This window comes from Anguilla anguilla, chromosome 18 (assembly GCF_013347855.1).
Source record: "Anguilla anguilla isolate fAngAng1 chromosome 18, fAngAng1.pri, whole genome shotgun sequence".
NCBI lineage: Eukaryota > Metazoa > Chordata > Actinopteri > Anguilliformes > Anguillidae > Anguilla > Anguilla anguilla.
In genome coordinates, this window is record NC_049218.1 from 14,867,053 (window position 1) to 14,891,869 (window position 24,817).

Consider the following 24,817-nt stretch of genomic DNA (forward strand, 5'->3'; position numbering starts at 1 on the left):
AAATCTTAGATGCCTTGCATACATATATATAGCACGCTATTTATTAGTTTGTGGAGATTTGTTGTGGTTGTGTATTACTACAGCCACAAACAATCACCACAAATGTATTTGCTACATTAATGGATCATTCTTTACTATACTGTAGCATATATGTCGTACACATACTGTATAAAATTTTAACCACTAACCTGATTTTAACTTGATTAACAGACCATATATATTTTTACGTTTTATGTAATTATATTCTAATCTCTTTACTACCTTTCGAAAGCCATGTGAAATTTCAAACGGTGGGTTCTTCTGGTCTTCTTGTGATCCTGGCTGTGCACCCGTTTCCCACAGCGTCGACATGCGGCCACTGCGTCCCCGCGCGTGCCATTCTCTTGAAACGGATACGCAACATATTTCCCAAATAATATTACTAGAGTTCGCATGCAGAAATAGCTTGTGTGATAATATGAAAGGTCCGCAAATAAACCACGACGTTAAACAGTTCATTAAAACTGTTGAGCAGTTAATCAAATCAGGGTCGCTGCAGTAAGGTAGTGTTCGAATGTTTAATAAACCATCTCGCAATATAATTTTCCGTAGACGATTTTGGGCATCCAAAGTTTAAAGGTGTAAAGCAAGAACATTGATTATTCCTCTCGCCCTATTATAGAGTGTAATGTTAGGGCTTGCCTGCTCGATAACTATATCTTTCGAGAAAAAATATTTTGCAGTACTAGCTAACTGGTAGTGTAACTTTTCGGGTACAGTAGCTATTTGCATTGCACACAAGCCTCAGTCTGTCCTTCCCCTCGGTGACGTCTAAGTGAACCCAACCATTGTGGTATGTATTCTAATGAAACGTCATTTTGACCAATCGCTCTCCTGTTCATATCCTCGACAGCCAATAGAAACGCGACGCTGTGACTCACCAAATAAGGAGAGACACCACCATAAAAGGGAACATTGTATCTCTTTATAAGGAGGAAAGTAGATCTCTAGTCAATATATTCGTCCACGTTCATATTGTTAATTTCGGGAGTATAATATTTTGCTTATATTTGTGCTGTTCTCACGCGACGCATTGTGTGTATTTGGAGAGTGGTACGGCCAGTGTACCTTTCAGGCGGAAACCGACGACATCTTAAATGTTTATCTGGTGAACTACATAACATGGCGGAGTAATCAGAGGGGCGTTATATGCGTTTTCCTTTTGGAGAATGTGCAGCGAGTTTTGGAAATAAGGGAGGTAGAGTTTGACTGAGCTGGGGTGAAGGGTCTTAAGGGCACCACTTTGGGAAACTTGCTTTGCTATTTTAAAGCGATCCGGGACCCATTTTAACCATTGGGACCCGTAGTTTTTCCTGTTTGTTTACCTTTGCCAGATTAGTGTCTGTGCCTTGCTGTAATTTCACGAACATACTTGCACGCCAGGGACTGACTGGCATTTTGGAGACACGGCTGTTCGCGTAATATAATGTTACCTAGCCAGGCTGGGTCGGCACCAACTGGAAACGGGTCCTCGTCCGGCAGGGGTAATACTGGTGAAAGCTCGGCAGTGATCGGTGGCGGGATTCGGCCCGGCTTGGTCAGAACAGGATTAACGGCGACCGTGGTGGGTGATAGCCTCGCGGGGGTAGGGCGACCGGGCGACGGGTCAGGGATGTTGGGGGGAAACGGGACTGGAATGGGTTCAAGAAGTGGGGCTAGGCCGGGTAACGGAGCAGGATTGACCACATTACAGGGCACTGGCCAAGGTTCTATACCATGCATGAACGCCGGGCTTGGTGCCTCCGGGGGCAGATTTGATCCAGACAGGGAAAACCTACCTCAGGCATACAGCGGTTCGGACGCTGACTCTGATTCGGGGGATGACGATGACCCCGTGGGTTCAGTTGGGGACAGCAGAAGAGGGGTGAAGCGTGAGAGAGCCGAGATGGACGCCGCGGTTGTGGGACAGGAGGCGGGCGTGCAGCCCGGTGGCTACGGTGTAGTGTCCGGCGTGGTTGCCGGGGCAAAACCTGGGAAGAAGACCCGTGGCCGAGTGAAGATTAAAATGGAGTTTATCGACAACAAACTGAGGCGGTACACGACTTTCAGTAAGAGGAAGACTGGCATCATGAAAAAGGTTAGTTAATGTTTATCACGTAGCAGACTGGGAGTGTTGTCTTCTTCGCTTAAAAGTAAAACTTTATTTATAAAGAAAGTCTGCTTCCACGAATAGCCTAGTCGTCAGTTCCAGAACTGAACTTTCGCCATTCCGATCATCATCCGACTTCCACTGTGCCGGATGCACGTGTGTGCTATTTACTGCAAGCGTATGTCAGTGAAAATGTATTATTGGTTATGTTCAGAATGTATCTATCTAGAACAAAGAACATTTCTCGTGTATCTTCTTACTTTGCTACCAGTACACCTATCTTTCATGGTTTGGCGTTTTTCTGAAACGACCAAGGAGCAGTAGGGTTTACGGAAAGGTAAGAGTAGCCTATGGATAAGAGTGATCGCAGGGTGCATCAAGGTGGAAGAGAAGTAAGTTGTAGAATATTATTCGCAGTCCACCATGCCGCGTGTCTTGGATGTTTACAAATACAGCGCGAGGACGTTCCTTGCACGTGCGGTCCTGGGCGGTGATGCGGGACTCCGAGGCACATGGTGTCTTTACTGCCGCTCCAGCAGACTGACTGGCCTTTCGCTGTAAATAGAAAAGAGCAACTGGCATATTCTGTTTCAACCCCCGCCCCATGCAGCAGCAGCTGTAGTCACACGCACACACCCCTCTCATCTGTAGTTGACTTGGAACATATTTACGAAGTCAGAAAAATGTGTCATCATGACCCTTGCTTAGTGTCCTTATACTCAGTGTGTGATTATTTGTTGACAGTGAGGGAGGGCAATGGCCAGTTTTGTCCCTTTAGTAACAGTAGTCATATGCTGAATAACAAATCTGCCCCTGGTGTCCTGCAGTGGTGCATGAGGTTTTCCACAAATCAGTCTAATCTGCTGCTGTCTGTGAAGTCTCTGTGGGGAGGATTAGGCACTTTCCTGTGTGTACATTGTCGGAAGGCCTCCTGCAGTTCCCATGCCCTATGAAACTGTGCATTAGCGCACACCCATGCTAACCAGTATGTAGCATTGCTAAATGCTACAATGTACAGTAGGCACTGTTGGTATGTAGCCTACTAGTCCAGCATTTCCCAACTGGTGTGCCACGGCACTCTGGTGTGCCGTCAGACGAGGTCAGGTGAGCCATGTGAAAAATCCTTTAAAAAAATGTTTAATGTTTAAATGAATTTAAAAAACTTAAATGAACAAATCCCATTCACAAAAGCCAAAATAAATGTAATTAAAATACACATCGCTTAATTAAAACCCCAAAAGAACATTTAGGCCTACTGTTGGCATGTCACATCAATGTCAGTACTTCGCTCGCGGTGTGCCATAAGATTCTGTAAATTTGGAAAGTGTGCCGCAAAAGGAAAAAGGTTGGGAAACACTGTACTAGTCCATACAGCAAGCAGTGTACTGTATAATAGGCAGTGTAGGTATATGCTATACTGTGCAGTAGGCAGTGTAGGTATATGCTATACTGTGCTGTAGGGGGTGAAGGTATAAGCTAAACTGTGCTGTAGGCAGTGTAGGTATATGCTATACTGTACAGTAGGCGTTGTAGGCATATGCTACACTGTACAGTAAGCAATGTTGGTATATGCTGTACTGTACAGTAGGCAGTGTAGGTACATGCTATACTGTACAGTAGGCAGTGTATGTATATGCTAGCTATAATGTGAAGTAGGCATTGTGGGTATATGTTGGTTTTGGGGCTTGGCTTTGTGTAACTTTATTTAACCTGATCTGCAGCCCCCACCCTGATAACTGTGAGCCTGTTTCTGTTGAACTGTTCTTCCTTCTACTGTGTCCTTTCAAACAGAAACTGGCAGTTCTGTCAGGTTACTGTGAGTGCCCTCTGCACCCAGATCCCGGTGGAGCAGGCCGTGTCATGTGACCATTCTTGCTGTTGCTGATCACGTGTAATAATTTATTATTACTTCATGTCTTATCCTGCACCATGCCTGAGGCAATGAGCTGTGCTGAGGTGCAGCCCACTCAGGTGCAGATTAGTGGCTGTGAGCATATGAATGTGTCTATTCTGTGTAAACAGGTGTAGTTGGAATGTGTCTATTCTGTGTAAACGGGTGTAGTTGGAATGTGTAGATTCTGTGTAAACAGGTGTAGTTGGAATGTGTAGATTCTGTGCAAACGGGTGTAGTTGGAATGTGTAGATTCTGTGTAACTGGTGTAGTTGGAATGTGTAGATTCTGTGTAAACTGGTGTAGTTGGAATGTGTCTATTCTGTGTAAACGGGTGTAGTTGGAATGTGTAGATTCTGTGTAAACAGGTGTAGTTGGAATGTGTAGATTCTGTGCAAACGGGTGTAGTTGGAATGTGTAGATTCTGTGTAACTGGTGTAGTTGGAATGTGTAGATTCTGTGTAAACTGGTGTAGTTGGAATGTGTAAATTCTGTCTAAACAGGTGTCATTTGAAAGTGTAGATTCTGTTCTAAGGTTAGACACAGTTGCGGGAAGGATGATTGGTGGATTTAATGGTGGTGCGTTTCCAACGGAGTGTAGGTGAATGCATTGGCCAATGAGGGGCCACGATCACTGCCCATGACCTTGGGTGCAGGGATTCTGATTGCGGTCATAATGGAGGTTTTGGAACACCCTTTTCACCACCACAAGGCCATTATAGCAGCTTCTTGATTCAAATACAAAGTGATTCTGCATTTTATTTACCGAAGTAGAGCACAGAAAGTTATTAAACGTGATATTGTAGTTACTTACAGAACTGCCTGTAACCACTGATATGCCCAGCACCTGTCTTTAGAATGCAGAGATTGGGTTCCCCGTGCTGTTGTCTTGGAAACAGTGTGGTGATCTCAAATAAGTGACATAATATATTTCTTTATATCAGGAACCCATATGGGAAATGAGGCAGGAGTCAGCTGTTATGGTTTATAAAGGGTCTTTGCTGAGGTCTACACCTGCAGCGTTTCCATGGAGACCCATGTCCTGGAATTGCTTTACCTCTGTGTAGTTTGAAAGAGGCTAATTAATTAAATTCTCAGTGCTGTTTATTTAAGGCCCTGTTTGAGCTCTTTGTTTGTATAACCTATACCCAGCTTCTCTGAGAGAGGGTTGGTGTGGGGCCAGGGGTGGGGACTGGTGTGATGGACAGTGTTGAGAGCAGTAAGGGGGAGGGGACTGGTGTGATGGACAGTGTTGAGAGCAGTAAGGGGGAGGGGACTGGTGTGATGGACAGTGTTGAGAGCAGTAAGGGGGAGGGGACTGGTGTGATGGACAGTGTTGAGAGCAGTAAGGGGGAGGGGACTGGTGTGATGGACAGTGTTGAGAGCAGTAAGGGGGAGGGGACTAGTGTGATGGACAGTGTTGAGAGCAGTAAGGGGGAGGGGACTAGTGTGATGGACAGTGCTGCTGTCTGATTGATGTGAAGTACAGGGCAGTACTGCAGAAGAATAACAGTGTGGGTGTCTGCCATACCCCCACTTCCTTCCTCTGTCTGTAAAGAGATGTGTGGCATTGGCATGTTAGGACTGGCCCCTGCACCAATAAGAGCTGATCCACTGGGCCCTGCTCCAATAAGAGCTGATCCACTGGCCCCTGCTCCAATAAGAGCTGATCCACTGGGCCCTGCTCCAATAAGAGCTGATCCACTGGCCCCTGCTCCAATAAGAGCTGATCCACTGGCCCCTACTCCAATAAGAGCTGATCTACTTGCCCCTGCTCCAATAAGAGCTGATCCACTGGCCCCTGCTCCAATAAGAGCTGTTCCACTGGGCCCTGCTCCAATAAGAGCTGTTCCACTGGGCCCTGCTCCAATAAGAGCTGATCCACTGGCCCCTGCTCCAATAAGAGCTGATCCACTGGCCCCTACTCCAATAAGAGCTGATCCACTGGCCCCTGCTCCAATAAGAGCTGTTCCACTGGGCCCTGCTCCAATAAGAGCTGATCCACTGGCCCCTGCTCCAATAAGAGCTGATCCACTGGCCCCTGCTCCAATAAGAGCTGATCTACTTGCCCCTGCTCCAATAAGAGCTGATCCACTGGACCCTGATCCAATAGGAGGTAGAATATTTGCTGCCATATGATGTGCTGTTTGGAGATGAAATGAGGGGAGCATTGGCGAGCATTGTTGGGCTGAATCGCCAGTTCTCGTCATTATGTTATGTTATGTTATAATAAATGGCCCTGGAGCTCACCCTCCAGAGGTTGCACTGCTGCACATAATCGGTCCGCATCACATGAAATGCGCATCACAGTTTACTTCCCTCTTTTCTCTTTCCAGCAGTTTCTTGTAGTTTCTCCCTGCGGAATTCAGTTACTCCCAGAATCCCCTGTAATCCTGCTTGTTCTATTTTTTGAGCTTTGTCATCTGCTATTTTAGTAATGTTGATACAGGCCATAGGTCACGAGTGTAATGTTTTGATTATTCCTGTCTTCAGCGTGGAGATTTTTTCTTTTGGGTTAGGTGGCTGCACTGTTGAGGAAAGTTCTTGTCTCTGATTCCACATGATTGAAACATCTGTGATTACCTGGTAATCAGATTAGCGCTGTGCGCTGTTCTGAGCTGTGCATTGTTGCTGCTGATTGTGAACAGGTCGGTCCCTCTGGCTGTTCCATGTTCGGAGTGAAAGGATCCGGATTTGGAGCCTGTAGCTTCCTCCTCTTATGTGGGAGAGCAGCAGTGTCTACTCGTTCTTTTCAGTAGAGAATCTGTATTTAAAAAGCCTGGTCTTTACTGACGCACTCATTCAGGCAGGCTGGTGTGTCGCAACTCAACACTAGCATTAACCCAGAGCTGCCCAACCCTGTTCCTGGAGTTCCTCCACCCTTTAGCTTTTCACTCCAACCCTAACAAAGCACAATTCATTCCACAGCTGGAGATCTCATTAGTAGGATCAGGTGTGCCAACATGTTGAAATGTAAATGTACAGGACGGTATATTTCCAGGAACGGGGTTGAGCAGCCTCCCCCTAACCCATCCGTAGAAATGACATGGTTGCATAGCTCCATGCTTTCACTGTAGCATTTAAAGTGCATCACTGTGCTCACAGGTACAGCACTGCCAGCAGAGTCCCATAGAAAAGCCGTCCTTTGGGCTCTAAGATTTTAGTGTTGTACCACACTGCTGACTGTACCACACTGTTGGCTGTTCCACACTATTGGCTGTTCCTCACTGCTACCTGTAACACACTGCTGGCTGTACCGCACTGCTGGGTGTACCACACTGCTGGCTGTACCACACTGCTGGGTGTACCACACTGCTGGCTATATCACACTGCTGGCTGTACCTCACTGCTGTCTGTACCATGCTGCTGGGTGTATTTAAAGAAGGTTTTTGAGGTCTGGGCTGTAGGGCCCTGCCGCTGCAGATGAGAGAGAATGCAGAGTGGAGTTCTTCATCTCTCTCTCCCGCTCCCTCCCCGCAGGCGTACGAGCTCTCCACGCTGACGGGCACGCAGGTGCTGCTGCTGGTGGCCAGCGAGACGGGGCACGTGTACACCTTCGCCACGCGCAAGCTGCAGCCCATGATCACCAGCGAGACGGGCAAGGCCCTGATCCAGACCTGCCTCAACTCGCCCGACTCGCCGCCCCGCTCCGACCCCTCCACCGACCAGCGCATGAGCGCCACCGGCTTCGAGGAGACCGACCTCACCTACCAGGTGTCCGAGTCCGACAGCTGCGGAGAAACCAAGGTGTATAATATTGATATGAATTAATTGTTGTTATTATTATTATCACTATTATTTTTTAAATGGGTATTGTAGGGGCTGCTGGGTGGCTCATACCGTTAATGCTCCTGGTCATGGATGGGCCCTACTGCCTGGTGATTGATTCCTGACCATGCCAGCGCTAACGGCTATCATATCAACTTATAATAATTATTGACAGCTGGTGTGAGTCTGGTGGACCTGGCCATTAAAGTTTCTCTTGAAAGCCAGATGTCTTTTTTTCATGGAGTTAATGATGTGTCACAGGAGGTGAAGAGAGAGTTGCCATGGCTACCTGTAAGCCTGTGCTGTTACGCTGTTGGGAGCCTGGCTCAGGGGAGTCCTGTGCTGGGCTCATGGGGGTGCAGGTGAAGGTGTTTCAGCTTTAGTCCATCCCAGATTTCTGTTAGGCCAGAACTCACAGCCACAACATAGTGGAGACACACAACGAGTTTCAAAAATTGAAATTAATTTATTAGATAAAAGGGGGACAGTAACAATAATGCCCAAAACCCGAAAAAAACAAGGGTCAGCTAGATGATACCCAATCTTGGAGGAAGCTCCGGTCCTTGGGCAACCTAAGCCCTTTTCTGGAGCCCAGCCAGGTGCTTACAATTACAAGCCACACCCCTTCAGCCTCACCCCAGCCAGCACATCAGCTGTGAGGGAATGAAAGGGGAGTAATCCAAACAGGAAATAAAACACAGGGAGCCGCAACAGGGTGCAAGAGCCGCGGTCCCAGAAGTGAGCCTGCCTGCCGACCTCCTGCGATTTCATCTGTGGTGTCTTTCACTGGCATGGGCGCCACTGGTGCTCAGTATTTCTGTGGCTTCCACAGTACTGAACACTCACCAGTGGTGGCAGTACAGAGTGGACTGTGCGGCCCAGCTGGTGTAGTTATCAGGGTTTATTTTAGTGATGTTATTACATTTTAGTGACACTGGCCCCATTTCCTGCTGCCGTTTGTTTTGAATGCGTTGAGGTTTCCTGTTTTTGTCTCAGGGTGTGTGTAGGGTGCGGGTAGGGTGTGTGTAGGGTGTGTGTAGGGTGTGTGTAGTATGCGTGCAGTGCGTGTGTAGGGCGCTGTGTCGAATGACTTAATGGGTGTTGACCTGAATATAACATGGAGTTTTAATAACACTTTTTAGTTGGTGATCCAGTGCAGATGCACTAATGGCAGCATCAGTGATAATGAGGACTAATGGACACACAGGGGATTCTCCAGGGACACCTGGAGCTGAGAACTGATTCATCAGATGGAGCTACAGTGAACTGCACAGAAAATGGAGGCTTTGAAACCTGGTGGCGTGGTTTGGTTTTTTTGGTGCTGTGGTTTGGTTTGTTGGTGCTGTGGTTTGGTTTAATGGTGCAGCTACGTACAGGCTTAGTGAACAAACGTACCAGTACGTGCGCTTGCGCAAAACAGTGTACTGTAGTTGGATCCACTTGGATTGGACACCCCTGCTACCCCTGTGTCTCTGCGCTAGGCCAGTCCTTCCTGTTCCTGGTGTTGTGCTGTAGTGCTCTCTGCGTCCCCCCCTGCTGGTGGAGGCTGGGCTTTGCAGTGAAAAGGTTCATGCACTGTGTTCTCCGCCTTTTTCTCCTCTCTTTATTTAATTTAGGCTTTCTGTCGAAGGCGACATCCCTTCACTGGGTCCTCGTTTACCACCGGCTCGGTGTGTGTGGAGCAGGTTTTGTGATTGTTCTTGGTCTCGTCGTGTGAAAGCACAAGATGTCCGACACTCTGGAGCTCGCCCTTCTCATTGATAAAATGTACATTCTGTCTCCATGCCCATATATGGTATACTTTGCCTGCCTGCTCCTTTGGCTGGGGTCCCTTGCATTCCTTATAAGCCTCAGCTGTCAGTCTGCGAGTCCCACACTCTTTCTGTCTTATTTTGTGATATGGGGGAGTATGTATATGGGGGGGTTACATCGGAGGACAAATGGAATGGAGCCACTTGGCAGTAGTGCTCCATTGGGGAGGGGGGGGCGTCTGCTGCCCTTTCCTGGCTCAGGCACAAAGCTGTGCTCCCCTCTGTCTCTCCTAGCCAAAGGGGTTGGGGGTGAGGGGGGGGGGGCTCAGTTTAGTCTCCTACACACTTCTATAAACAGCAGAATGGATGGGTGTGGCTGGGGCCGGCTGTGTGAAGTTAAACAGCGCTTTCAAACACATCAGAACCCTGGAGCTAATGTAAGTCCCACATCCTGCAGCCATAAACCACCTTCATCTGTCTGTCTGCGCAGACCCTGCTGTAGAGCTGCTCCGACTGCACAGACCTTGCTGTAGAGAAGCTCTGTCTGCGCAGGCCCTGCTGTAGAGAAGCTCTGTCTGCGCAGACCTTGCTGTAGAGAAGCTCTGTCCGCGCAGACCCTGCTGTAGAGCTGCTCCGTCTGCACAGACCTTGCTGTAGAGAAGCTCTGTCTGTGCAGGCCCTGCTGTAGAGAAGCTCTGTCTGCGCAGACCTTGCTGTAGAGAAGCTCTGTCTGCGCAGGCCCTGCTGTAGAGAAGCTCTGTCTGCGCAGACCTTGCTGTAGAGAAGCTCTGTCTGCGCAGACCCTGCTGTAGAGCTGCTCCGTCTGCACAGACCTTGCTGTAGAGAAGCTCTGTCTGTGCAGACCCTGCTGTAGAGAAGCTCTGTCTGCGCAGACCTTGCTGTAGGGCAGGTATATATGCGCAGCCCCCCCGCAAACAAACCGCCATTGAGCGGACCTCCCTCCCAAACAAACTGCCATTGAGCAGGACCCCCCCCGCCCCCAAAAAAAAAAAAACCTGCAATACAGCAAGCTCGTACCCTGCCCCCCCAAACATAACGCTGTTCTTACATTGCATTTGCACATCACCCAGGGGTGTTACATTATAATGGATTTACTCTGCATGGCTCTTTGAGAATGAGATCTGCCTGAACAAATGAGTCTCAATTAAGGGAGCTGTTACGTTCCACCTCAGGTTTCTGTTAGAGGGGAGACGTTCATAAAAAAAAATACTTTTCAAATATTATTAATGGGAACTGTGTCTTGTAAAGTTCAGGCTATAAAGTGTAATATTTGTTCGCCAGCTTACTGATAATTACGCTTATAAAGAGCTCACTGTACAGCTTATGGTTGTGGCTGCTGGTTCTGGAAAGTTCTTCCTGTAAGGACAGTAGGGTTCTGGAGTCACTGGCTGTTCAGAGGAGTCGGAGCAAGGAGCCAGAGTCACACTCTTTCAGTGATGATGCTGATGTCATAAGGACTCCCTGCAGAGTACCCATAAATGACATCATAGCAGCTGTCATTTGTGACGCCGTGTATTTGCTTTTTGTTATCAAGCACTGATGTCTTCCCACATCGGTCGGCCTGTGGTGCAAACAGGCCCTGTCCTTATCTGGAGATGAGGATGTGCGGGTTGGCTCAGATGTGCCCTTTATGAGCTTTATCCGCTGAAGGAATGCTGTTAAAGTTGACGTTCATGCCCAGTTCTCCTCTTTAAATTAGAGGCCCTCTCATCTTGAGACCGATTGCTGTGATTTGCTGGTCGTTTTATGCCCTGGTCAGCTGGTGGACTGGCTCCAGCGGTAGAAATGTATGGCTAACCGGTGAAAGGAACGCTTCAGTTTATCCCTCACAGTGGAGGGACAAAGCAGTGAAAGTTCTGGATGCTTTTTTTTAATGACTGGTTTGAGCTTTTATGCGTTTGCCAGATGTCTCGGTAATGGTATTTTTGGGAGAAGCTCCTTAGGTTCCCATGCGGAGGTGTTCCGTGGGCCGTTTGGGGAGGAGCAGGGGAGCGCTGTGGCGCTCAGACAGGCCGGGCTGTGGATGGGAGCCCTAATCGTGGGGCGCTTAAGTGTGGGGTTATTTTGTTGGGGCTGTGGTCGTGCAGCTCTGTGAGCTGTGGCTGGGCTGTGGCAGAGGGGCTGCAGGCCCGTCTGTGAGTGTCAGCGAGATAACGGAAAGTTCATTTACACTGACACGCGCCCTTATCACAGGGCTGCTCCTAAATTGGGTTTCTCCTGCCCGAGAGGGGCAGAGCTGAGGGGAGGGGTGCAGATAAGGAACACAACCCCCCCCCTCTTTTTTGTTGGTGAAAGACTTGCCAGGGGAACAGCTATTGGCTGCTCTCTTCAGATGGCTCTGCCTTTCCTTTTTTAGCCCTGAGGTTCTCGTGCCTGGCAGCAGTAGGGGGGGTGGGGGGGTGGTAGTCCTGGGGGGGGGGACCTGAGCTCCTCAGTGCTGGTGGCGTGACGGGTGGGGGGGGGCAGGAGGTGGGTGGGGGGGGGCAGGAGGTGGGTGGGGGGTGGTATACGGGAGATTAGTGCTGGAGTTGAGGCAGGCCTGGGGTACAGTCAGCCCACTGCACTGTCAGGTGCCCCTCCTTCTAGGGGTTTTTAACTTTTTAACCCTTCCTGCCCCCCCCCTCCCCCCCTGGGGTTTATGATCCTTCCTGCCTCCCCCCCCTCTGGGTGTTTGTAACACTTGCTGCTGCATACTCCTGTCCCTGCTGGCACAGTCATGCTTTCAGTTTCTACCTGCAGTGGCTCATGCTCAGTGAGAGCTGTTTGTTCTGGGTTTTTTTTTTTTTTTTAAGTTGAGCACTACCTCCATATTTGGACAGAAGTGGGCTTTGTGATTTTTAGCTTGGGCCGCATAACTGCTCGCTCTCTCTCCCCATTTATTCCCTCTTAACTGTCATAATGCTCAGATGTTGAGGTTTAAAGTGCAAGTGTTTTTGACTTCATTAGATGGAGCAGCATTTTTTTGCCTAATGCTGTTAATCAGGAATCCAACAAAGCAAAGCCTTTTCTCTGTTGTTCTGCATGTTGATTTGTGTTGTTTAATGCTGTGTGTCTTCTGTAGCGGAGCGGGCTGTGTTAAAGCCACAGATGCTCTGGGTGCTGCTGAGTCAGTCCTTGGAGCTGCATTGTGGTGGTGGGCCTGTAGGGGGCGAGGACAACACAGTGGGGACAGGGCAGTGGGGACAGGGGGGACAGGGGGGACAGGGCAGTGGGGTCACATGGGGGGTGTCGTCCGTTACAGCACCATCTCCACTCAGAGATAATAACACATGGATAAACGTGCATAAGCACACGGGCAGAATCTGGAGAAGGTCTGGAGAGGCGTCGTCAGTAAGGCTTTAAACCGTGCACAGAGGTGGGGTCCAGGTGGCGAGGCAAGAGAAACCTCAAAAAATGAGATTGAGTTTCTGTCTGGTACAGGCTTACCCTCTGATTCCAGCTCTGTTAGGGTAGAAATCGCTGAGCAGCCCATCTTTAACCAAGCTGATTGTACTTTTCACATCTTAACAGAAGTCTTGTTATTCTGCTTTGCACAGGATTGTGGGATTGACTGCAGGCTCAGTCCTCCATGTTCCCTGCATGGGCGCATGTACTGCAGCTACAGGTCCCCAGCACTGCTGCTCTACCCACCCTGTGTTCATGGGAAGAGGCCCTCGACTGACCCCTCCCCCTCCCCCCAGATATTTGCTTTTTCTGTGTTTGGAGTAATGACCTCACAACTCTGTCACAGAAAATGGAGTTTAGGCCCCTGTACAATAATCTCCTCACTTCCTGTGAGATTTGGGATGACAGGGAGTGGGGCACAGCGGGGGCGGGGTGGGGGGGGGGGTTGATGGGCCTTATCAGCAAAACCTGGTGTGTGTTCTCGGATCAAGGAACCCCTCCCTCGGCCTTGCACACTGAACTGCATGCTGGGTAATTATTACCCCTCCCCCACTGAATAAGTTACATATAACAGCAGCTCGTTAAACATAAGCATGCAGACGGGCTGTGTCTGTTACTTACACCCCTCCTGCTTCTCTCTCAGTCTCTGGCTGAGAGGCTGTGTTTACTCTGTACTGTGTGTTTAAAAGTGAACGTGTACGGGGTACTGCCGGGTCAGGATTACTGACGATGGAAAATCCTTCCAACCTTCGTAACTCCCTTTGTTTATGTTTCTGGTGCCAGAGGTAATGCATGTGTCATGTTCAGGTAAATGCATCATGTTCAGGTAAAGGTTTATATGCTGACAGCACATACAGTAAGACTTCAGTATCACTCCGATTGTAGTGTGGATGTGCGTTTATCCTCCACAGAAGACTTTGGTGTGCCGTGTCTGTATCTGGGTTTGTTGAGTTACTGGGTTGTAGTACAGTAGGGTTTTAAAAATGTAAGAGGTTGTCCCCCACCATGTTAACCATCCCATGCCCCCCCCCCCCCCCCCGTCCCATCCCATCCCGAGCAGCCAGTCGCCCCTGTGTAGTTTTTCCTGTCAGACCTCTGTCCACTTTCACCTCCAGACTCTCACACTTAACCCGCCCATCTGACCTTTCACCTCCAGACTCTCACACTTAACCCGCCCATCTGACCTTTCACCTCCAGACTCTCACACTTAACCCGCCCATCTGACCTGTCACCTCCAGACTCTCACACTTAACCCGCCCATCTGACCTTTCACCTCCAGACTCTCACACTTAACCCGCCCATCTGACCTTTCACCTCCAGACTCTCACACTTAACCCACCCATCTGACCTTTCACCTCCAGACTCTCACACTTAACCCGCCCATCTGACCTTTCACCTCCAGACTCTCACACTTAACCCGCCCATCTGACCTTTCACCTCCAGACTCTCACACTTAACCCGCCCATCTGACCTTTCACCTCCAGACTCTCACACTTAACCCGCCCATCTGACCTGTCACCTGTGGCAGGGCGTTGATGTGAGTTGGGTGCGGTGCTCTGTACAAAAAGCCCCAGTTTGTCAGTGTTCAGAACAGTGGATTCTACCAGAACTAAACCCTTCTTTGCATGGAGACCCTGCTGTGAGACCTGTTGTCATGGAAACCTGTCACAGTTTTAGGAACTTTGTAGTGCAGAACACTGGTTATTATTATCCCTCCTACCAAGATTTTCAAAGGCTAGAGAGCAGCTTTGGAGCTGAAGCTGATTGATCCTGCTGAAGCTCTCACTGAAGCTGGAGTCTGTGTTTAGCCTATATTTCTCTGTTCTGATCAGTGCAGCTCTGTGGCTGTGGGGAAGGTTAGCCAGCTCCAGGCTTTGGCGGGTTGTTAGGCTTTAAGCTTGTTTAGAATGGTCAGTGGTGCACCCTGGATATTGTAGGCTTTAAGCAGGCCTTCTGTGGCAGCTTGCCAACAGCCTCCTCATGAAGGCACCTAAAGAGAAATCATCAAGTCTTCACATTGTTATTCCAGAGTCATCTCAATTACTCATTTAATTAGGCCTAATAACCTGCGCAACTAAGTCACAAAGCAGTTCATGGCAGCTGACATACACCTATAAGATTTATCAGCTGTATTCATGATGTTGTTCATGTGTGCATGATTCAGTGTACAGCCATAAAATATAAAACCTCTGCAGTGTAACAGCAAAGATAATGAATTATTAAAAGGCTGAGCAAGCCTACAGAAATGAGGGAAATAACTGCATGGTTATTTACTGAAGTAAACCTACAGCCTGCTGTTGCTCAGTTGACTTACCAACAGAGTTCGAATGACACTCTGGGTTTTTGGGGGGGGGTCTGTGAGATTGTGGACCCCGGGGAGGGGGGGTGTGATTGCAAACGCGGACCAGGGAGGCCCTGGGAGCTCAGGTGTCTTTCAGTAAGTATGCAGAAGTACAATTTTTCTCTTAGCAATTAATGCCAATGTAATGAGTGAGCCAGTGTTGCTCAGATAAACTCAATGGTTAAGGAATCCACCGAAGGGGTGTTTGAAATTGTAGTACAGTTTCATTTAAGACATACCTGTGGAAACACATTTGAGTATTTACTAGAAGAATTACTTGGTGTAGGTAAAAATTTTAGAACCCCTCTAACCTTTTGTGTTTACGTCCTTCAGTGGGGTTCAAGTCTCAGTTAGGGGGGCTAGACCCCCCCAAACCGCCCCATAATTTGCACCCTTCCATTATCTCATTGGGCCGATACCGATTTTAAGCTCCTATCAGCAGATGCTGGCTGAGAAGACCATTGTTTCTTGTTGCATCAGTCAGGGCTGCAGTAATTTGTTCTTTTCGCAGATATTGTTGAAGGCGTAAAGCATGTGTTTATTATTTAGTCTGTATTTTGATATTTCCTCACCTGTAAAGAAGTCCTCCTACATTCTTACTTTATGGCGTCAGTTGTTCAGAGGACTTCAGAGATTTGTTTCTGGTGTTCTGTAGTCTTTACTCGCACCAGACTCATAATGGTTGGTTTTCTGTTATTATCAAGTTTTAATCGGAGCCACTGAGTTTGTTCCTTATGCGATGGGAATGTCAGCTCAGGCCTCCGAGTATGAAGCAGATCCAGTGATCAGGGATCTCCTGTGAGATGAGCTCTGGGGGCGTGGCTGTGTTGGTCTGAGGGTGTGGCTGTGTTGGTCTGAGGGCAGGGCTATGTTAATCTGAGGGAGGGGCTTTGTAAACTGAGGGCGGGGCTGTGTCAGTCTGGGGGCGTGGCTGTGTATGTCGGGGTTTAACGTCGTTGTGTGTGTCACCATCTGTCCTCAGGACACCCTGAAACCCGCCTTCACAGTGACCAGCCTGCCCGGCACCACCAGCGCCTCCGCCACCTCCACCACCATGCAGGTCAGCAGTGCCACCTCCTTCCCCATCACCAACTACCTGGCCCCTGTCTCTGCCAGCACCAACAGCATCAGCAGCGCCAACGGGACCGTGCTGAAGACCAGCGGCTCCACCGGCAGCGTCATGCAGCTGCCCAGCGGCTTCACCTTCATGCCAGGTGAGCAGGGGGAGCCGTGGGGTCCCGCACCCCATCCCAGCCTCCGGCAGGTCCTACACCTCCTCAGTGGAACGCTCTCTGGGTTCCTCATTTGTGGTTTCCGATGGTTACATGATCAGGAATCATGGCAGTGGGGGAAAAATGTAGCATTTGGATTATTTTGCTTTGGAAATATTCATTGGGCTCTTTAAAGCAGTCTGACGTCTTTCCATACTATGCTTCATAAGACATGGATTAGCTTCTCAGTCCTTCCTGATAGACAGACAAGCTTTGCACTGCTGCATTCAGTCTTCTGCCGTCATACAGCCCAAAAGATCCAAAAAGGAAACTGTTTCCAAACAAGTTCTGACTGCTTGTAGAAAGTAATCAAAAACCACACAGACAAAAATGGCCAAGCCTGGTCTGTAATTACTAATGAATATTCACTGATTACTGGAGCTCTTCCTTAAATGTTTATTAAGCCATTTTTCGTGGGCCGTCAGCAGAGGCTGCTGGGAGCTCAGATGGATGGGAAAGCCTGCTGGCAGGAGGATGCTGAACAGAAAGGTCTGGTTGGAGTGTCAGGTGATCATCATCAGAAAACCAAAAAGCACTATAAACTATCCACAGCTTGGTATGAGTGTGAGAGGTCCTGAATATAAGAGGGACCTACCTGAAGCCAGTGAAGGGTGTTGAAAAGTGGTGTGGCCTGTGTGTACTTAAAGAGGTGGAAGACCCGGCAGCAGCAGCGGCGTCCTGGGCCGGGTGCAGGGGTCTGTGCGTACAGGCCATTAGACCAAACAGCAAGGCACTAGAGTAGCCCAGGTGAGATTACCTGGGTTGTGCAGGTTGCTGTGTAGCCTCTCTGTTAAGCAGGGCTGTATTTTGATGGTGTTGTGAAGAGAGAACCCGCAGGACCAGACGGACAGCTGCTGTACTGAGCTTAGGGAAGCTCTGCTGGTCATTCAGGCTCAGGCTGAGAAGAGGAGGGGGGTCCTGAGTGGGAGGGGGACCCTGCAGAGCCATCGACAGCGACTGGAGCTTCAGTCCGCGGGGAACTCTTTGCCAGGAGAGTTCTGTCTTCCGTAGGCTGAGTTACCTGATGTGGGAGGAAATCAGCTAGGCATGCAGAGATACGTGCCTGAGCTTGCTTGTCAGAGGAAGAACATGAGGGGGTTGAGTGGCATCAGCATAGCAGTGATACGATATGGCATGAGCAGAGATAACTGGACCAAGTCATCTGCAGAGATGAGAGGAGAGGACAAAACACTGAGCCCTGTGGGACACCTGAGGGGACAGGGGGAGAAGGCCGATCCCCTCCAGGTTATTTGGTAATATTGGTCTGCATTGTGGCAGAATGTTTCAAAATGCCCAGTTTCTGTGGCTCATATCACAACAAGAGGTTTTTATTTGATAGAGGTGCAAGCTTTTAAAATTTTATTTCTACAGGTAGAATTTATTTTAGAACCTTTTGATGGAAAAGAAAAGCTTTTATTGATAGGGAATGGGCCAGAATTATCTTCAGCCATGTGGGGTTAGTCTCCCTGTGGGCGGTGCTTATAGTGTAGAGCCAGTCTCCCTGTGGGCGGTGCTTATAGTGTAGAGCCAGTCTCCCTGTGGGCGGTGCTTATAGTGTAGAGCCAGTCTCCCTGTGGGCGGTGCTTATAGTGTAGAGCCAGTCTCCCTGTGGGCGGTGCTTATAGTGTAGAGCCAGTCTCCCTGTGGGCGGTGCTTATAGTGTGGAGCCAGTCTCCCTGTGGGCGGTGCTTATGGTATTCAAAGAGTTGGTGACTGCAGACATGCAGCTGTGCTGGGCATGCATACATGTGCATACACACACACACACACACCCACACACACGTGCACATACACACACACACACACACCCACACACACGTGCACATACACACACACATGCACACACACACACACTCAGTAGTGATGCGTCCCCCCTCCCCCACCCCACAGGCACTCCGATCCCCCCCGGTGCCCCCACCATTCCGCTGACTCAGCTGCAGCAGGGCCCCAGCTTCACTGCCACGGCGACTCAGGCTCCGCACAGCCAGCAGGCCGTCTTCCGCTTCCCTGCCACCGTCTCGCTCACAGGTGTGTGTGTGTGCGTGCGTGTGTGTGTGTGCGTGCATGTGTGTAGTGTGAGTGTGTGTGTGTGCATGCGTGCGTGTATGTGTGAGTGTGTGTGTGTGTGTGTGTGTGTGTGTGCATGCGTGCGTGTGTATAGTGTGAGTGTGTGTATGTGCGTGCGTGTGCGTGTGTGCGTGCGTGTGTGTGTGTGTACGCGTGTGTGTGTGCGTGCGTGTGTGTGCATGTGCATGTGGTGTATGCACGCATACATGTAGGTGTGTCTGTCTGTGTGTACGCACACGCATAGGTGCATCTGTACGTGTGCTCGTGCATGCATATGTGTGTGTGTATATGTGTGCGAGAGAGTGTTTGTCTGTGTGTGTGTGTGCATGTGAATATAGAGGCTGCTGTTACACACAGAAAGGCTTGATGTAACGCTGTTGCAGTGTTTACGTTGCTGTAACGCTGTTGCAGTGTTTACGTTGCTGTAACGCTGTGGTAGTGTTGTGAAGATGTTGTCTCTCCCTCATGTCTCCCAGGGGCAGGAGTTCCACAGCAGCTCCAGGCCATCCAGGTGCCCCTCCCCCCACAGCAGGGCTCCATCAACAGCAGCGACAGCAGCACTGAGGCCTCCCAGTCCTCCAGCAGCTCCACAGGTACCTGTAGGGGGCGCTCCTGCAGCACGTGCCAAGCTGGCACTCATGAAAATGTGGACCATGCCAAGCACGTGGTAAATGGCTTGGACAGGTCAACGTACAGTAAAGTACAAAGACAACAGAAGAGAGCCTGACTTACACAGGATCTATCATTTTAGTCTAATACCAGTGCTGTTAGATGTGTGACTGGGTGTTGCCGGTGCCCTGCGATGGAGTGGCGGCCTGTCCAGGGCATAGATCTGCCTCTCGCCCAGTGCCCACTGGGATAGGCTCCAGCCGCCCTCAACCCTGCCCAGGAATAAGTGGGTTAGATGTTGTGTGGATGGATGGACCAGTACAGTTATCATTTTGTGCCATAAGTATGAGCTTTCAGTGCAGGCTCATTTCCACAAATGCAGCAGCACCACCTAGAGGATGGATGCTGAAATCCACAGGCATCCCTGGAAGCATTACTGGTGCCAGCCATTCATCAGTTACCCATTTGCATCTATGAGATGTGCAGTCAGACTGCCTCTTTCTGTTCAGTCAAACCTTTAACTCGTGATTGCTACATAAGTCAGTCCTGGAAATGTATATTATGTGACACTAGGACAGTGATGTATGTTCAGCTATGCAGCTGTCTTAATGATTCTGTTTAAAGTTGAAGCTGATCTCTCCCACTGCCCCCCGCCCCCCCACAGTGAGTGTACCTGCCACCATCGTCACTTCCTCAGTGCCCACATCCATGGGGGGTCACATGATGTACCCGAGCCCGCACACGGTGATGTACGCTTCCACACCCACGCTGGCTGATGGAAGCTTGGCTGTGCTCAACGCCTTCTCGCAAGCGCCCACCGCCATGCAGGTGTCCCATACGCAGGGCCAGGACGCAGGTGAGCCAATAGCACGCCAGCGCCACCCACTCCCCACCAATAGGAAAGGGACAGAAGAGTCAAAGGTCACAATGGCAGGCACAGCCATGCTTAGAAGAGCACAGTGCTGGATATCTACTGACTTTAATTTAACTAAATAGCGCTAACAAACTGGGGGCTAGCAACTGAATTATTTAAAGACTGAGTGTGGCCTGTTGTAAAGCTGTTGATTGACAATGGATCTAGCCAGTCATTACTGTGGTACAGGCAGAGATGTGTTCTGATTGGGCGCTGTGTTTTTCTGTGTTCCGTCCCTCAGGAGCTGTGCCTCAGGTGTTCCTCACAGCGCCCCCTGGAGCAGTCCAGATCCCCGTATCTGCAGTGCAGCTACACCCAGTACGACCAACTGCCCTGTCCCTGCTCCATCCCTGTTCTCTCTCTTCTCTCTGTCCCTGTTCTCTCTTCTCTCTGTCACTGTTCTCTCTTCTCTCTGTCTGTTTTCTGTCTTCTCTCTCTCTCTTCTCTCTGTCCCTGTTCTCTCTCTTCTCTCTGCCTCTGTTTTCTGTCTTCTCTCTGTCCATTCTCTCTGTCCCTGTTCTGTCTCTTCTCTCTGTCTCTGCTCTATCCCTGTTCTGTCTCTGCTCTATCCATGCTCTATCCCTGTTCTCTCTCTTCTCTCTGTCCCTGTTCTCTCTACTCTCTGTCCCTGTTCTGTCTCTTCTCTCTGTCCCTGCCCTCCATTATCCCCTCTTCCACATATGCATCAAATCCATTAATTTCCTGGATGGATTAGGGAGGAGTTTTCCAGGAAGGTTGCAGGAAGAAATAGGTGGCAGTGTAGTATAATGTTTGAGAAACTGGCCTTGTACCCTAAAGGGCACTGGTACGACACTGCCATTTTACCTGATACTTAATCTCCACCGCTGCAGTATAAATGTGCACCATGTTTAAAAAAAAAAAAAAGCAAAAGTCACTCTGGATAAGTCTGCTCAATGCCCGTAATGTAATGAAGTTTAGCTGGGCATATATGAGCCGGTTCCATGGCTCCAAAACTTTCCAGAACTTTCCGAGGGAGGAGCCTCAGGGTGTCCTGCCAGTGTGGTGCCCAGTACACATATCTTTATCCTAAGCAGTTTGAAAACTAAAATACTACATTTCAGAACAACTGCAGTGTTTATTTCTCTGTTGTTGTATCAACATCTTTGTTAAAAATGTAAGTGTTTTTTGCTCCTATCAGTACGTCAAGTAGGTAAGCAATCTGCTGACTGGTCTTTGCTCCATGGCAGATGGTGATTGGTCAGCAGTCCGCCGGGGGCAGCAGCAGTAACCTGACAGAGCTGCAGGTGGTCAACCTGGACTCTGCCCACACAACCAAGGGCGACTGACAGATGGCCTGACGTGCCAGACTCAACCCCAGGACACACGGACGTTAGCACCACCTCTAGGACACACGGACGCTGCCACCATTATTCACAGATGCCTTCTCACAGCATTATATAAACATACGAGGAAGGCCAGGACCTCCGGACCCACGCTGTGCGGATAGCTGTGTGTGTGCTTTTAAAAAGGGTCCTTTCTGATACGCACACAAAGCAAGTGCTGCAGCTTCACACCACAGCCAAAGAGGTGTGTGTGTACATGCGTGTGTGTGTATGTATGTGTGTGTGGTGTTTGTGTGTGTATGTGCGTGTGTGTGTGTGTCTATGTGGGGTGTTTGTGTGTGTATGTGCGTGTGTGTGTGTACGTGTGTACACGTGTGAACGTGTGGTGTTTGTGCGTGCGTGCGTGCATGTGCACACACTTTCGTTTGGGGTGGGGATGTTAAACAGGTGGCTGAGGGAAGATCTAAGATCCAGTGGGTTAATGTGGAAATGTATATAATTCTTTTTTTAAATGAAAACGGAAATGATATTTTTAGCCCATTTGTGCTAAAAACTGCATGGGGCATTTTTTTAATGTATTGGTTTTGTATGTTCATATGACTTATGACTTTCTGAAATTTATTTACACATTATGTATGTAAATGAATGTAATATACGTGTATATTATGTTGATTTATATATTCTATAGGAATCAGAGCCACGAGCCAAAGCACTTTCATTTTGGGTTTTTTTAGACAGAATCTTGTGCCAAAAACGCAGGAGCTCTAGACGTGTGTGAGGGGTGTGTCTCCCAGCGGGGCCCAGACTGGGCCTGTAAGTGTTGGCAGTGCCACAGAATCCGGCCCTTTCCATGTCCCACGGCTGGCACCCCTGCATTCTATTGTCATCTCTGGGTTAGTCCAGCGTTGATGAAGAGCTCAGTGGGGGGTGGGAGGGTGTTTCTGCCCCCTAGCTGCATGGGTGCTGATGTAAGCTGCAGCAGCTGCAGGTTTACCGTGTTTCTGATCAGCTAGTCGCAGTTGCAAACTCCCTCTAGTCTGCTGTGTCAGCTCCTCACGCTCGGACCTGGTCAGTGTGATTATTTAATACCATAGATTTGGGGTTTGCTGTATTATCAGGAACACGCTAAAGGCTGGCTTGGCTCCCTAACCTTTTTCATTTTGAAATTGTGGAATGTTTAGACCATGTGGTCACGAGAGTGCGTGAAGGGGACCTAGGGAAGTGGGGGGGGGGGGGGGGGGGAGTAAAACGGACTAAAACTCTCAAAGAGTCAAAGTCCAGCCTGGTTCCACTGGTAGAAAAGGGACTGCTATCTCAATGGTTGAATGACTCACATACTACCTCTGTTTTACCCCCCATGCTACCTCTCCCTTGGGTATCAGAGGTCCTGGGAGGGGTGGGGCATCTGTCAATGCTGTGCATCACTATGAGTCACTGCTTACGGGGAGGACATTTAACAGCATATTCAGTTTCTGTGTCAGTTACTGTAAGCTGGAGACAGTGAGAAGCTGGAGTTAGCTCCAGTGTGTGGCTTTGATGTTCTGAACTGCACTGTGGAGCAGCGCGTCTCCTGCTGCATGCATGAGTATCACATGCAGTGGTGTTAACATGCACATTCTGCAGAGCTGCAGTGGTGTTAACATGCACATTCTGCAGAGCTGCAGTGGTGTTAACATGCACATTCTGCAGAGCTGCAGTGGTGTTAACATGCACATTCTGCAGAGCTGCAGTGGTGTTAACATGCACATTCTGCAGAGCTGAAGTGGTGTTAACATGCGCATTCTGCAGAGCTGCAGTGGTGTTAATATGCACATTCTGCGGAGCTGCAGTGGTGTTAACATGTGCATTCTGCAGAGCTGCAGTGGTGTTAACATGTGCATTCTGCAGAGCTGCAGTGGTGTTAACATGCACATTCTGCAGAGCCAGGGTTGTGGTAGCATGTGTATTTGGCAGAGCAGCAGTGGTCGCAGGATTATTGTCCCAGCACCAGAAATTATCCCGCTATCCGGATTTTACAATCAGGCACGGATTTTACACGCATGTACAGCGTACAAATTTGGGTGTGAAATCACTGACTATACCAACAGAGCCACACGAGGGAAATGCCTTGCCTCCTGCCACACAATCCGGGCTTTTCCGTGTCACACGGCTGGCATCCCCGCATGCGGCTGCTTCGCCCCGTTTCTCACCACGCACCCGGCCAGCGCCCGCATGTCACACAAGAGCGCACGCGGTGTCCTCCTCCTCCTCCTCCTCTTCCTCCTACTCTGTGTCCACCGGCCAGTGGGAAGCAGCCATGGCTAACGGCACATTTCTGAACAGAGCGCAGATCTCAATTCATCAGTACATCCAGTCATTCAAAACTGGGAGGGAAAGGGCAAATATGAAAATGGCCAGTTTATCCACTGACCTTGTGCCATTTGGTTTGTTCAATTGTGTAGAAATGTAGTTCACTACTTGTAAGCATTTCAAAACAAGACTTAATTTGAATTGTGCTACTTTGACTAAGTCCAAACCTTGCGTCCCTCGGAGTTGGAGAACTTTATCTTAGGCAGAGTTCAAGTTATAAGCAGAACCTGGCTTTTTTCCATTTTTTGAAAATGTGTGCTGAAACGTCAGTGTTCTGTCAAGGAAAAAAGGAAAAAAATATGACGATATGCATTCTCTTTACAGCTGAGAGAAACATCACTTGTTTTTGCTTTCCCAATGTTATTGCCAAGCAAAACATTAACACTTTTCATTTATAGTAATTAAAAGAGTGAAAATAAAATGAATGTATTCAGACTCTGCTGTTAGGTGAGTCAAGGTTATGATGTCCAATCTGAGGAGTCTGTGTGTAAAGGTAACTGTACAGAAAATGTTTTGTAATAAAAAATAAAAGCAAAACCATAAATAAGCCATCAGTGGATATTTCTGATTGTGAAATTCTGGGACTGGGACTGGTGTAATATTTTGGTAGTCTGGTTTAAAGGGGGCATGAGATGCAAACAATAAGGACATAGCTCATGAGGTAAGAGCAGTTGTCTGGCAGTTGGAGGGTTGCCGGTTTGATCCCCACTCTCGGCGTGTCGAAGTGTCCCTGAGCAAGACACCTAACCCCTAACTGCTCTGGTGAATAAGAGGCATCAATTGTAAAGCGCTTTGGATAAAAGCGCTATATAAATGCAGTCCATTTACCATTTACCATTTAAGGACCTCTAGTGGTGAGGCTGTGTAATGAGTCATAAATTAATTTTATGTTCAGTAGGTGTTGTTTTGATTTGCTCTTTAATCTAATTTAAATTGCTTTGTAATGTTTAAAATGTTCTCCAACATGTTTATGTCTTATGTTGAGGAAAGGTAAAATGGTTTGCAAAGCTATATTTTAAA

General features: G+C 48.8%; 1 protein-coding gene and 1 long non-coding RNA gene across 3 annotated transcripts; one reads left to right on the top strand and one right to left on the bottom strand.

Annotated features, from left to right (window-relative positions):
• Positions 1-936: 936 nt before the first annotated feature.
• Positions 937-24,346, top strand: LOC118218140 (serum response factor-like). 2 transcript variants are annotated; one of them, XM_035400563.1, is made up of 8 exons: positions 937-2,116; positions 7,500-7,766; positions 16,267-16,498; positions 18,446-18,583; positions 19,099-19,215; positions 19,896-20,087; positions 20,386-20,462; positions 21,353-24,346. In XM_035400563.1, the coding sequence occupies exons 1-8, from the start codon at positions 1,466-1,468 to the stop codon at positions 21,449-21,451; spliced, it is 1,773 nt and encodes a 590-aa protein (XP_035256454.1). In that variant the 5' UTR covers positions 937-1,465; the 3' UTR covers positions 21,452-24,346. The 2 variants fall into 2 exon arrangements, with proteins under 2 accessions (XP_035256454.1, XP_035256455.1); XM_035400564.1 differs by lacking the exon at positions 18,446-18,583.
• On the bottom strand, positions 14,300-14,500 carry LOC118218142. The gene is made up of 2 exons (XR_004763378.1): positions 14,456-14,500; positions 14,300-14,414 (listed from the first exon to the last, which is right to left on the bottom strand). It is a non-coding gene; the product is annotated as an uncharacterized LOC118218142 (long non-coding RNA).
• Positions 24,347-24,817: the final 471 nt, after the last annotated feature.

Excerpts from the sequence above, each read along its gene's own strand:
- LOC118218140 (XM_035400563.1), top strand. The coding sequence starts at position 1,466 with ATGTTACCTAGCCAGGCTGGGTCGGCACCAACTGGAAACGGGTCCTCG. Across the intron at positions 2,117-7,499 it reads AGACTGGCATCATGAAAAAG|GCGTACGAGCTCTCCACGCT; the intron begins GTTAGTTAATGT and ends CCCTCCCCGCAG. Across the intron at positions 20,088-20,385 it reads TACGCAGGGCCAGGACGCAG|GAGCTGTGCCTCAGGTGTTC; the intron begins GTGAGCCAATAG and ends TCCGTCCCTCAG.